The 13150-nt window shown below is 39.8% G+C and overlaps 1 protein-coding gene across 6 annotated transcripts in view; it reads left to right on the forward strand.

Moving 5' to 3' along the window:
• Positions 1–4653: 4653 nt before the first annotated feature.
• Positions 4654–13150, forward strand: part of LOC122760317 (Golgi-specific brefeldin A-resistance guanine nucleotide exchange factor 1-like) — a 32685-nt gene continuing 24188 nt past the window's right edge. Inside the window, exons 1-3 of one of the 6 annotated variants that reach the window (XM_044015409.1) lie at positions 4654–5008; positions 9211–9315; positions 9884–9950. In XM_044015409.1, the coding sequence (XP_043871344.1) occupies positions 9220–9315; positions 9884–9950 (163 nt within the window). In that variant the 5' untranslated portion in view covers positions 4654–5008; positions 9211–9219. Of the gene's footprint in view, positions 5009–9191; positions 9316–9883; positions 9951–13150 lie in introns of all 6 variants that reach the window. The other 5 variants (XM_044015407.1, XM_044015408.1, XM_044015403.1 and 2 more) reach the window with 5 other exon arrangements.

Here is a 13150-nt window from a genome sequence, read left to right on the forward strand (position 1 = left end):
GTAGTATGTGTGTTGTGTGTATGTAGTATGTGTGTTGTGTATGTAGTATGTGTGTATGTGTGTATGTGTATTTGTGTGTATGTATGTATTTGTGTGTTGTATGTATGTATATTGTGTGTAATTGTATGTATGTTGCATGTATGTATGTGTGTATGTATATGTGTGTATGTATGTATATTTGTATGTATGTATGTTGTGTGTATGTTGCATGTATGTTGTGTGTATGTTGTATGTATGTTGTATGTATGTATGTATGTTTGTGTATGTTGCATGTATGTATGTTATGTTGTATGTGTGTTGTGTGTATTTGTATGTATGTTGTATGTATGTATTGTATGTTGCATGTATGTATGTTGTGTGTATGTTGCATGTATGTATGTTGTGTGTATGTTGTATGTGTGTTGTGTGTATGTTGTATGTATGTTGTATGTATGTATGTTGTGTGTATGTTGCATGTATGTATATTTATGTGTATGTTGTATGTATGTATGTGTGTATGTATGTATGTGTTGTTTATATGTTGTGTGTATGTATGTGTATTTGTATGTATGTGTTTGTATGTTGTGTGTATGTATGTTGCTAATTGTATGTATGTGTGTATGTTGTATTGTATGTATGTGTGTATGTTGTATGTATGTTGTATGTATTGCATGTATGTATTGTGTATGTTGTATGTATGTATGTATGTTGTATGTATGTTATGTATGTATGTTGTGTATGTTGTATGTATGTATGTATGTATGTATGTGTGTGTGTGTATGTATGTATGTTGTATGTATGTTATGTGTATGTATATGTGTATATGTATGTATGTATGTATGTTGTGTGTTTGTTGTGTGTGTATGTATGTATGTATGTTGTGTGTATGTTGCATGTATGTTGTGTGTTTGTATGTATGTTGTGTGTATGTTGCATGTAATATGTTGCATGTATGTATGTTGTGTGTATGTTGCATGTAATATGTTGCATGTATGTATGTTGTGTGTGTGTTGTTTGTATAGAGAAAACCAGTGATTTTAACATCACACACACAGAAGTTGTTGATCCACTGCTGCCTCCATCACTAAGTTCTAATGTCTTATTTTGTAAAATTCGGCTTTTGAAAAACTTTGTTCAGACTGACCTCAGTGACACAAAACGACCACACGAGGCAGCAGAGGACCAGCAGCTCCTGTGTCCCTGGCAGCTGAAAAAGTACATTTTCTCAATGGGGTTTGGTGTGGGAGAGTGAGTGGTTTACAAAGAAAGTTCATATAAACCACCACACTGACAACAGCCTCACTAACGCTGTTCTTTAGATTTAGATTTAGCTTCAGAAAAGAACACAATAAATCTTTTATGACTATTTGTACATAGTGGAATATTTATTTAAATTTATCAAAACAATAAAAAAATAGCAATGTAAATCAAATTATTTCACTTATGTGGGAATTTTCTTTGAAATATGGGAAAAGACAACTGTAATTGTCCCGCTGTCACAATGAGTAAAATAAAACGCGATGAATCACAGTTATTTAAATAGTGTGAACACATTCTTTACACAGCTGTGGGTCTCCAGATATGATCCTGGTGTACACAACGCCAACATTTGTCATCTCATGCTGACCTTTGCTGCTGCTGCTGGAACGCAGAGGCTTTACTAAAACTAACCACGGGAGCAGGTTCTGCATGAAAATGATACAGGTGTGTTTGCTTTACTGTAACACCTGCTGCGTGAACTGTAGCTCAATCTGATAAACTCACTCTGAACATACATACAGATGAGGTCAGAAACGGTGGGGATTATATTATATTATATCATGTTATATTATCACTACTTTATTCTACTATTAGACAGACTTTTCCAACAGGAAACTGAAGTTTGTAAACCACTCACTCTCCCACACAAGTCAAAAGCTGAATTCACAAAATAACACATTTGAACTTAGTGATGGAGACAGCAGTGGCTCAACAACTCCTGTGTGCTTTCACGTTAAATCGTTGATTTACTCTATGGGGTTTGGTGTGGGAGAGTGAGTCGTTTAGACAGTGAATCAAAAATGTCAGTTTAGAGTTGAAAAATACACTTTATTACATTATCAGAATCAGAATCAGCTTTATTGGCCAAGTATGTGAGCACATACAAGGAATTTGACTCCGGTTTTATCCTTAGCACACGCTGTACATTAAACGTAAACATGAACATACATAAACATCAACATAACTTATCATACATTCAACTTGATGATGGAAGGATAACTTAGAACGTGACAAATAAACAAAAACAAACAAAGTACTGCGGAGCGAAGCACTGAGGCAGCCGTCCGTGGCGCCATCTTCATCTTAGATTGCAATTGTGTTATATTATATTACGTTATATTATATTATATATAAATATATATATTATATTTATATTTATGTTATGTTATGTTATGTTGTGTTGTGTTGTGTTGTGTTGTGTTATTTTATTTTATATTATTTTATATTATATTATATTATATTATATTACATTATTTGATATTATATTATATTATATTATATTATATTATATTATATTATATTATATTATATTATACACTACATCGAAGTTGTTTTTATTTCGTTTCTTTGAAGTAAAATGTGACATTGCCGATGATGAAAAGAACGTTCGTCCGTCTCTTAATCGCCAACAGTTTGTCTGACAGGCTTCAAATATCATATTATCACAAGGTGATCAATTATATTACACATTTATTTGCCTAGATTAGCATAAGACTTGATCCCTGGGAACTATTGGTGTGTTCCAACTTCTGTTTACTTGTTGCTACGAGATTTGTATGCGCATAATACCCCGTATAGCATTGTTGTCAACGAGTAGTGTTTCTCGCAGTGGTGGTAAACATTTGTGTTTCCAATGAGCCCAATTCCCGTGGTCATGTGGCATCCGTCTACACAGGAACGCCCCCAGATTTCCAAATTAGAAACTTGGAACAACCTTGCCAACCCTAACATGGGAGTGCAAGAAGGCTGACCACCGTCCAAACACTTTTACCATTCATCGCACTTCTGAGTCGCACACATAGTATTCTAGCTAGCCTGAGATACATGGCATCACTCCCACTCCCGACTTCCACTCTAAATGGAACGCGGCCTGTACCATTGAAAACGTTTTAAAAAAGAAATACGTACGACTTCTCGTTCCTGAACCAAAAATGACGTCACTTATTTATGCGATATTGTCTTTGGAATTTCAGATAAAACAAGCTTTAATCCATCAAGTCTACGTCTTTTCAAACAAGAACATACCGAGAGTCGGCTCTAATGTGTGTTGTCTGAGTTTCTTTGTATGTGTGTTTTCCTGCGATGAGACGACCACACAACACGGCTGACGCGTGGCGACCCGCGGTGGCTCGTTCTGCTGCAGTGATTTGATCATTTTTGTGTACGTGAAACTGTCGAAAAAGGAATCGCGCCACTCTTATTCTCATTGTCCGTAATAAATGATGAACAGAATCGTGTCCAAGACATTAACTTACATAAATATTATCTTTTTGGATGAAGGCAATGTAATCAAGAGGAATCCAGATGTTTTCATATGTAACCATGGTGATATGGTGCATTAATGTGTCATAAAATCACATTTATTGGCAAAAGGACCGGATTAAAGACAGATTTTCCAACATATTTTAGTGGCAGTTGCTGTGGACATGATACTATATGTGAAAATGATGCAACTACAACTCCCACAGGTGATCAAACACAGGCCTGATTAAACACTTTAATCACAACAATGAGCAGAGGTGTTGAGCAAATGATTGCACACAGAGATTAGAGGTGGTAAGATTGTAGCTGTGTGGACATTATACAGTATACACACACTGTTTTATGATTGGCTGTTAAGTCATTGTATTGGGTTGGTACATGCTAGCACTGGAAAATTAAATGAAAATGACTTTTTGTACAACTCTCACTCTCCCACTCCAAACCCCACAGAGAAAATCAGGGATTCTAACATCACACACACAGGAGTTGTCGATCGGCCTCCATCACTAAGTTCAAATGTCTTATTTTGTCACTTTGGCTTTTGAAATCCTTCATTCTGATTAACTTCAGTGACACAAAGTAACCACATGAGGCAGCAGTAGACTACTGTGTCCCCGCAAGCTAAAATAATTAATTTTCTCTATGGACTTTGGTGTGGGAGAGTGAGTGGTTTACAAATTTTAGTTTGTTTTTTGTTGGTGTTGAAATTCTGTCTAATTTAAACAAACCCTTTTTTTTTATTATTTTAAAATAATTGACACGTACATCCATACACGCTCTATTTGCACGTACCATAGTTTAAATCACATTTTAAACCGTACATTCAGTATATTTTAAGTGTTTTTTTCTGATTGTCATTCTCGTTAGAGCGGAACGCTTCCGGTTTGTTTCTTCCAATAGAAAAGCAGGCGGTGTTATTGTCATCAACCGGAGACAACCAACCTTTAACTCCGCCACTGCCGCTGTCCCGCCCTCTTTTGCTTATGCTAGTTTTCGTCCAGAATTCCTCTCCACTGTGATTATTTTTTTTGTTACGTAATTGAACGTGAGCACAGTTGTACAGTGCAGTATGTTTTATGGTCGCGTTTCTATATTTTAGAGTCCCGTGTTATTTTGCCGGTGTGTCGCGTTCGCGGCCTGTCAATCAAACCTCGTCCACCGTCATGCTGGGTTGAGAGCGCAGACTTTTTCCACGTCAGTGTGTTTACCAGGGGCAGCCTCAGCCTGACAGACAGACAGACATACGCTGGAAGACGCTTAATTTACTCACTATTTGGGACGTTTTCTCTGTAAAAGAGTGACCCGTTCTGCTGTGTTCGGAGACACCGCTTCGCCCCGCAGTGGAATGTGGGGAAGATTGCGGCGCGTTTGTCCGTCGTCGTGAAGAAAACGTTGGCTATTTTTCATTCACTGTTTGGCCGGATTAGCCTGTTAGCTGGTGGAGCTAGGCTTTGAGTCAGCCACAGCGCTAGCGACATAGCACCCATACACACACACAAACAAACAGGTGACGTATTTGTTTACTTATTTACTTGTTTTCTGTAAACTTAAACTTGTTTGTGTCATTAATCAGAAACAACGGCATACGATTGTTGTCGCGTCTTGTTAGCCCCTGCTAGCTGACTCGCTAGCTGCTAGGTAGCTGTCATGTTTCTCTGCAGGTTAACTTGTGCTTTCTTATGCAACAACAGCGTAAACACTTCGGTGGGTGACTAATCAAATTCATTATCACTGGTTTATCCCCACGTTGCGTTTGTGTGTTGCGTTCGTTAATGGGAATCTGAATGTGCCGGAGAGCTTAGCATCTTAGCATCGCCCTGTATGTGTCATTAGCCGGCTAACTCCTCCCTAGCTCAGCTGACAGCCAAAACAGCTAGCTTGCTTCACTTGTTTGCAGCGTATGTACAACTGTATTGGGAAACCACAGTTCACTTCATTAGGTACAACTGTGTACGTGTTTAGACGTGGTTTAAGATGATGAAGAAGTGATTTAAAGTAGTTTAACGTTCAAGTCAGTAGCTATGTTTGCATGTGCAAAATGTCTTCATTCCCAAAGGATTAGTTCAAATGGGAATCTACAATTTCATCGCTTGCATGACTTTTTTTGACGTGCCCAGTGTTGTGTAATTCTAATCTCTGCAAGTATAAGAAGAAGCTTCTTGCTTCTCCTGCTGCTCCTGTCCACTCGCTCTCCACTATCCCTCTCATTGTCCTCCTCATCTGTGTCTGTGACTTTTGTGTCACATCACGTTTACGTGGATCAGACACCCGATGGAACCAAACCAGGAGGTTGCACTCGGACTGACATGTCTGCTTATACCAACCCTATTGTTTCCGAATGTGTCAGAGCAGCGCCTTCGTTTTACGTGACACATTTTTATTCGTCTTACTTGTGTCCATGTAAACAAAGACAATGACAAATGAGTTGACTGGGAACCTTCACCGACAACGCAAGTTCAGAGTTTGTCAAAGTTCTCCTTCATCCTCATTCCTTCACACAGATGGAAGTTCGCCTTCATCCTCATTCTTTACATCATTCCTTAATCCTGGTGTATCACTGCTGTCTGTGGTTCTTGGCACAGAAGTTCCAAGCTTCATATTCAGATACACATGCCTGAGAACATGAAAGGATGATCCATCCTGCCTTTTATCAGTGGGTTCAGTGGTGCTTAGAACCATCTTACCGTCATTGAAACACCACTGTCTCCCCTTGAGTGCTGTCGCTCACCATGTCCATTCTTTAACGACCACAGTCGGCCATCTTCTGATGGCGTCTTCCCGCAGGATAATGCGTCGGATCACTAAAAGCTGGTTTTCAAATATGTCGACGAGTTCACTGAGCTCAAACGGCAGGGTCCACAGTAAACAGATCTTTTGGGATGCGATGGATCGGAGCATGGACGTCGTGGGCGTGCAGCAGCTCTGCGACACGATCACGTCCATGTGGACCCAAATCTCTCAGGATTGTTTCCAGCATCTTGTTGAATCGATACCACTCAGGATGAAGGTAGTTCAGGGTCTGACCCAGCACTCGAAGGCTTCCGTGATCAAATGTGTGTTTATATTCACTGGTGATGTGTGTGGACACCAAAACAACACGGAGAGGGAGTGTCACTGAAAGTGTGAGCTAAATTAAAGTGTGTAAATAAATAATTGACAACAGCTCCGTTTGTCCAGATGTTTAAGAAATTTAGTTTTTTGGTCACACTTAGCTGGAAAAATGGGAAATGATGAATATGTTGCTTTTTTCTTGATTAATCTGTGTTGGATTGATCATTAGTTTGTTGCAGCCCTAGCTAAAATATTTCAATTTTCACGCATGTCCTGACATTTTGTTGAGAATCCTTTGCAGGCAATGACTGCCTGAAGTCTGGAACCCATGGACATCACCAAACGCTGGGTTTCCTCCTTTGTGATGCTTTGCCAGGCCTTTACTGCAGTGGTCTTCAGTTGTTGCTTGTCTGTAACATTACATTACATGTCATTTAGCAGACGCTTTTATCCAAAGCGACTTACAAGGGAATTTAGTACAACCTGCCAGTGGTGGAGTTGAACTTGCGACCATGAAGTCTTTTGGGTCTGTGGGTCTTTCTGCCTTAAGTTTTGTCTTGAGCAAGTGAAATGCATGCTCGATTGGGTTGAGATCTGGTGATTGACTAGGCCATTGCAGAATATTCCACTTCTTTGCTTTAAAAAACTCCTGGGTTGCTTTTGCAGTATGTTTTGGATCATTGTCCATCTGTACTGTGAAGCACCGTCCAATCAATGCCATCACACTGCCTCCACCATGTTTTACAGAAGATGTGGTGTACTTTGGATCCTGAGCTTCCAATTCTTCTCCAAACTTTCTTCTTCCCATCATTCTGGTACAGGTACAGGTTGATCTAAGTCTCATCTGTCCAAAGAATGCTGTTCCAGAACTGGGCTGGCTTCTTCAGGTGTTTTTTGGCAAAGTCAATTCTGGCCTTTCTATTTTTGAGGCTGATTAATGGTTTGCACCTTGTGGTGAATCCTTTTGTGTTTACTCTCATGAAGTCTTCTCTTTATGGTAGACGTAGATACTGCTACACATACTTCCTGGAGTGTTCTTCACTTGAGTGGATGTTGTGAAGGGGTTTTTCTTCACCATGGAAAGGATTCTGCGATCATCCACCGCTGTTGTCTTCCGTGGACGTCCAGGCCTTTTCGAGTTACCCACACCTAACAAACCCGTTCTCCTGCATTTCTTATCAAAACAAGGTCAAAGTCATCTCTGCACACACTGGTGCTCTTTGTGGTTTTCTGAATTTACGGTGGACAAATAGTTTGACATCGTGCTAAAACACCCAGTGACGTTATTATGAGATGATTCTTCTCTACCTGCTCTGCTGTCCTCTTCTCAGATGTGGGCTTAGTCTCATTTTTGACTCTTTGACCCCTGAATATAACATCAGGTCATGATTGTATTATAGATTTAAAAAAAGGAATCTATACATCCCTGGTGACGTGTTTTGTGCAGTCTGTCACACTTTCATCCTCTTATTATTTTGAGTATAATCTGCCTGTCATGAATTTGAAAACGTGTCTCCTCTTGCTCAAAGGCTCTGAACTCCTGAAAATCTTTGTTTGACACAATGTGTTTTACGACAGAAGGGAGAAAAAAAAGGTTAATCCAACCACTTTGAAGGTGAACTGCTGGTCAAATATGAACAGCACGTCAATGTGACTCTGTGTCGGTTTAAAACGTCGTCGCGGTGAAGAAAATGGAAATGTGCCGTTTGGTTCTTAGATTTCATTTCCATTTTCATGAAGTTTGACTTGTAGCTTAACAGAATTAATGTTCTTAGACATGTTTACATTTTGTATCACTTTTTTATATATTATTCATTTAATCTAAAAGATTATTTCATCTTTCACTTGAATGAATTCCAGTGCGTCCACAGTTGAGGTTCACAACCATGAAAATCATGATTGTAGGATGTATTTTAGGTTTTAGGTGTAATTTTAATGAAATATAATGTCAATCAAAATATCCTAACATGGGATTTATTGGTAGTTTGATTAGCTGGGCCAATATTTGACATTTTTTAATAACCTGTTGGGTCAGTTATTACAATTTTTGCTCTCAGAAACTTCATGACTGTTGTCAGTAAAAACTTTATTTTTTCAAACTAACTTTTATTTTGGTTTTTCATGACCGGTTTCATGCATTTTATATTCATTCATTATATTATTAAAAGTACTGAATATAATTGCATAATGTCAATTGGAGAGATGTGAAGACATTAGTCGACCTCTAATGGGAATTATGTGATAATCTCGAAGTGTAAGAAATAAACTATATAGAGCTGAGGTTTCCAAAGCACACACAGATGGCTGGCAGAAGATTTTTCTTTTTGGTCCCCAAGCAAATTTGCAGAGATTTCCCCAATGTTTTAGTTCAGATTAATGTGTATATGTTTTTAAATGTTCATAAAATTTTAATGACTACCAAACATCTCTTGGAAATGATTCGTTAGATGTTATAGATATGGCTGTAAATTAGTCGCCACATTAGGCACAAATGTTGCTCTTGCCATGATTTATGTTGTGATTTGGGTCACGGTAGGTTGAAGAAGTGGATCCTCCATATAAAAGGTTTGGTAAAATGTGATATCGAGGAAGTCTCTGAGTAATAAAACTGATCATCCACTTGTGTTCTTCTCTCAGAGCAGCAGCAGCAGCAGCAGCAGCAGCAGCATGGTGGACAAGAATATCTACATTGTCCAAGGAGAAATTGGCACTGTGGTTGGATCAATCAAGAGGAACTCTAGATGGAATACTCATACTCCTCTGGTAAGTCAAACACAGAGTGGACTGACGTTTATTATCTTTGCACTGCACTGTGCCTGTGGAACGAAAACCAGCACAAGACGCGGTGCTCTCAGTGACAACATGGCTGCCAGTGGAGACGCAAGAAAATCCATGGAAACCACGCGACAAAAAGTCTATGTCATCTTAGGAGTGTGTTGGACACTTTATCTCAGTTGTGTTGGACAGATTTTTCCAACAGTTGGTAAACCACTCACTCTCCTGCACCAAACCCCATAGAGAAAATCAGTGATTTTAATCCACTGCTGCTGAAAATCTTAATTTATATTTATTTAAGTGACACAAACTGGCCACACAAGGCAGCAGTAGACTGGCAGCTCCTGTGTCCCCGCGAGCTAAAATGGCTGATTTTCTCTATGGGGTTTGGTGTGGGAGAGTGAGTGGTTTACCGTCTTCAGTTTCCTGTTGGAAAAGTCTGTCTCACAGTGAGATAAAGACGTGAACATGTTCTTAACATGTGTGTGTCAGTATCTCGTTACACTGAAATACCTTTTATGACAAAGTACACTTTTGGTTGTATTTCTCTCTCCAGGATGAAGAACAGGACCCGTTACTGAACAGCTTTGGGAACCTCAAGGAAATACTGAACAGCATTAAAGGTAAGTCTGTCTGTGTGTGTGTGTGTGTGTGTGTGTGCGTGCCAGTCTAATTAAACCAAATCAAGCTTTTAGGTCATTTAAACAGCACTGAGAATGATTTCAATGTGAAAGTACCCTGAGTTCGACTCTGTCGCTGTTCACCAAAGATCGGACAGTTTCTGTCTCTGTATTTTCCTCATTTTAAACTCATCGTATGAATAAAAGCTCAGGGTGTTTTTCAGCTTTTTCACGCAGGGATATTTAATCAGGTGATTTCCTGTGAGATAAATGTGAGAAATGTCTTGGCCTTTTAAAACGTCTTTTCTCGTAACACTGGATCATTTCTCCAGGTGTCGTCTCGGTGCTCGATTTGATTAAAATGTCCTTATTTTGAGAAGATGATGAAGGTAAATGACGGTGGCAGACGGTGTCTTTGTAGAAGCAGCAATATTTATCTGAGATACAATATGTGTCCTAATGTCTCAGTTTCTGTCTTTTATACATTCACATTTATATGTATTTTTTTTAAATCAGCTATTTTCTACTGACTCTGTGTGAAGTGATGATAATGTGTCTACAGCAGTTTGTTCACCTGCACAAATATTATGTTAATCTTCCTGTCGAGGTGGGAATCTTTCTCAGTCTCACCTTCCAGATGGTTTGGGCTGTTTTTGTGCAAAGAAAAGTTCTGTCGTCATGAAATCAGCAGATTTCCAGAGTCAAAAAAAAAATCAGCAAATCCAAGGAAAAGCATTTTTCAGTGTCTTGGCTATAACCTGAAATAGTCGTGTATAATATTTATGTGTAATTGTTATTTGTTTACCGGAGGAAGCTCGCGTACCACCGGTGGTATACACACCACAGTTTGAGAACCGTCATTAAGTTATTAATTAGTCATGTGTGTTTAATGCAAACTTGTCTGAGTTCCTGTCTTGGACATAGTGTGTGATGTCAGATGGTCGTGATGATGATGATGAAGCACTAGCAGCTGTTTTTTCAGTCGCTGTGTGTGTGTGTGTGTGTGTGTGTGTGTGTGTGTGTGTAACTTCCTGTTGTTTACCTTCATATCCTGATACTTTTCACCAAATACCTGGGGCGCTGTTCTTTTTATCACTCCCAAGTATTCAGCTCTCACCAGGTGTAGCGAGATATAGCGAGTGATTTAAGACCAACATGAACTCAGGAAAACGTTTCGCTCACGTTAGAATTCAAGTGATTGTCAAGTTTTTGCTGCAGTCGCTCGCCCCGTCTTTTTTTCTCGTTGCTCTGTGACAAAGTGAAAGAGCAGAGGTCAAGTTAGAACATGAACTTTCTCTCTCTCTCTCTCTCTCTGTTTCTCTCTCTCTCTCTGTCTGTCTCTCTCTCTCTGTCTCTCTCTCTCTCTCTCTGTGTTGCGGAGTGTGTTGACGGATCATTTGTGAGTCAAAGTGTGTGCTGCAGTGGAGCTTGTCTTCACCTCCTCCTCCTCTTCCTCACCATGAGAGGCTGGATCACCACCTCCTCCTCCTCCTCTTCCTCGCCCTGAGAGGCTGGATCACCACCACCTCCTCCTCCTCTTCCTCGCCCTGAGAGGCTGGATCTGGCTCTGGAGACAATCGTGTGTATGTTGTCATGCCTTTGCAATGACCGTGTTGAACACAGTGGGAAAGACGCAGCACATGGAGCTGCAGCGGTCTGAGCTTCCCTCCGGGGAATGTCTCTGTGGCGGAGATGGACAGGCACTGCTGCTGGACGAGGAATCCACCCTTTCTTTCCGCTCTCTGCCTGTAGCTCTTTCCTTTTAGCCCTCAAATCACTAAAAACCTCCTCCTCCATGTCATAGTGCCCTTGAAACGATTCCATTACACTTTATGTATTTTTTCAATATGAAATTGAGATTTTGAAGCATTTTCATGGAGTAATGAGTCAGTTCAGTCAAGGACATTTTGACCCCCCTCCCTCTGGTGAGAGAAAAAATAACAGCAGCAGCAGCAACAGAAGAGTTGTACACCTGACAGACTGATCAATTAGTTTTGTTTTTCTCAGAGATGGACGGTGATATGTGGGAGGGGTGCTAATCTGGTGGTGGGTGGGCGGCTGCTGTTGCTGCTGCTGTTGCCGCTGCTGCTGCTGCTGCCGCCGCCGCTGCTGCCATGTCATTCACTCATTCACCCACAAAAGGAAATATAAAAAATCTTCGTTCTGTCACAGTTTTTAACTTTGATGTGACTGAAATCAGTAAAAAAAAAAACACCACAGACTTAAAAGAAATAAAATAGAAGAGAATACAAGATATAACATTTGTGAACAGATTTGAATCATTCTGTGCACTTTTGCCAAGTACAGCGGACATTTAAGTTCAATGTGGACTTTAGCCAGGTCAAAGGTAACTGCTTCAGTTCCTCGTCTTCTCATACACCGTCCTCTTCTCATACGCCGTGTTCTTCTCATACACCGTCTTCTTATTTGCCGTCTTCTTCTCATACGCCGTCTTCTTCTCATACGCCGTTTCTAAGCCGGGTTTTCTCATACGCTGCTCTTTTCATACGCTGTTCTTTCTTTCTCTTTTTATACACCGTTTCTTTCTTTATACGCTGCTTTTCTTTATACACTGCTTTTCTTTATACGCTTGTTATCTTTCTATACCGCTTCTTATACGCCGCTCTTTCTTTATACGTTGTCTCCTTTCATACGCTGCTTTTTCTTATACGCCGTTTTTCATACGGGCCGTTTTCTTTTTATACACTGCTTTCTTTCATACGCTGTTTATCTTTATACGCTGTATTTTTTCTCTCTATACACCGTTTCTTATTTGTCATTTCATATACGCCGTTTTTATTTGCCGCTTTCTCTTCATACGCTGTCCTTTCATACGCCGCTTTATTTGCCGCTTCTTTTCATATATACGCTGTCCTTTCTTTATACGCCGTTTTCTTATTTGTCATTTTCTTTCATACGCCGCCTCTTCTTTCATACGCTGTCCTCTTTCTTATACGCCGTTTCATACGTTTCTTTCTTATACGCTGCTTCTTTCTTTTCTCATATTGTTGTCTCTCATACGCTAATATCTTTCTATACACCGTTTCTTTATACCGTTTCTTTCTATACGCTTACCTTTTCTTATATACGCCTCTTTCATACGCCGCCTTTTCATACGCCGCCTCTTATACGCCGCTTTCATACGTTTTTCATATTAATGTCTTTATACGCCGCTTTATACGCTGGCTTTTCTTTTTCGTTAT

The sequence above is a fragment of the Solea senegalensis genome, unplaced genomic scaffold, assembly GCF_019176455.1.
Source record: "Solea senegalensis isolate Sse05_10M unplaced genomic scaffold, IFAPA_SoseM_1 scf7180000013409, whole genome shotgun sequence".
Taxonomy (NCBI): domain Eukaryota; kingdom Metazoa; phylum Chordata; class Actinopteri; order Pleuronectiformes; family Soleidae; genus Solea; species Solea senegalensis.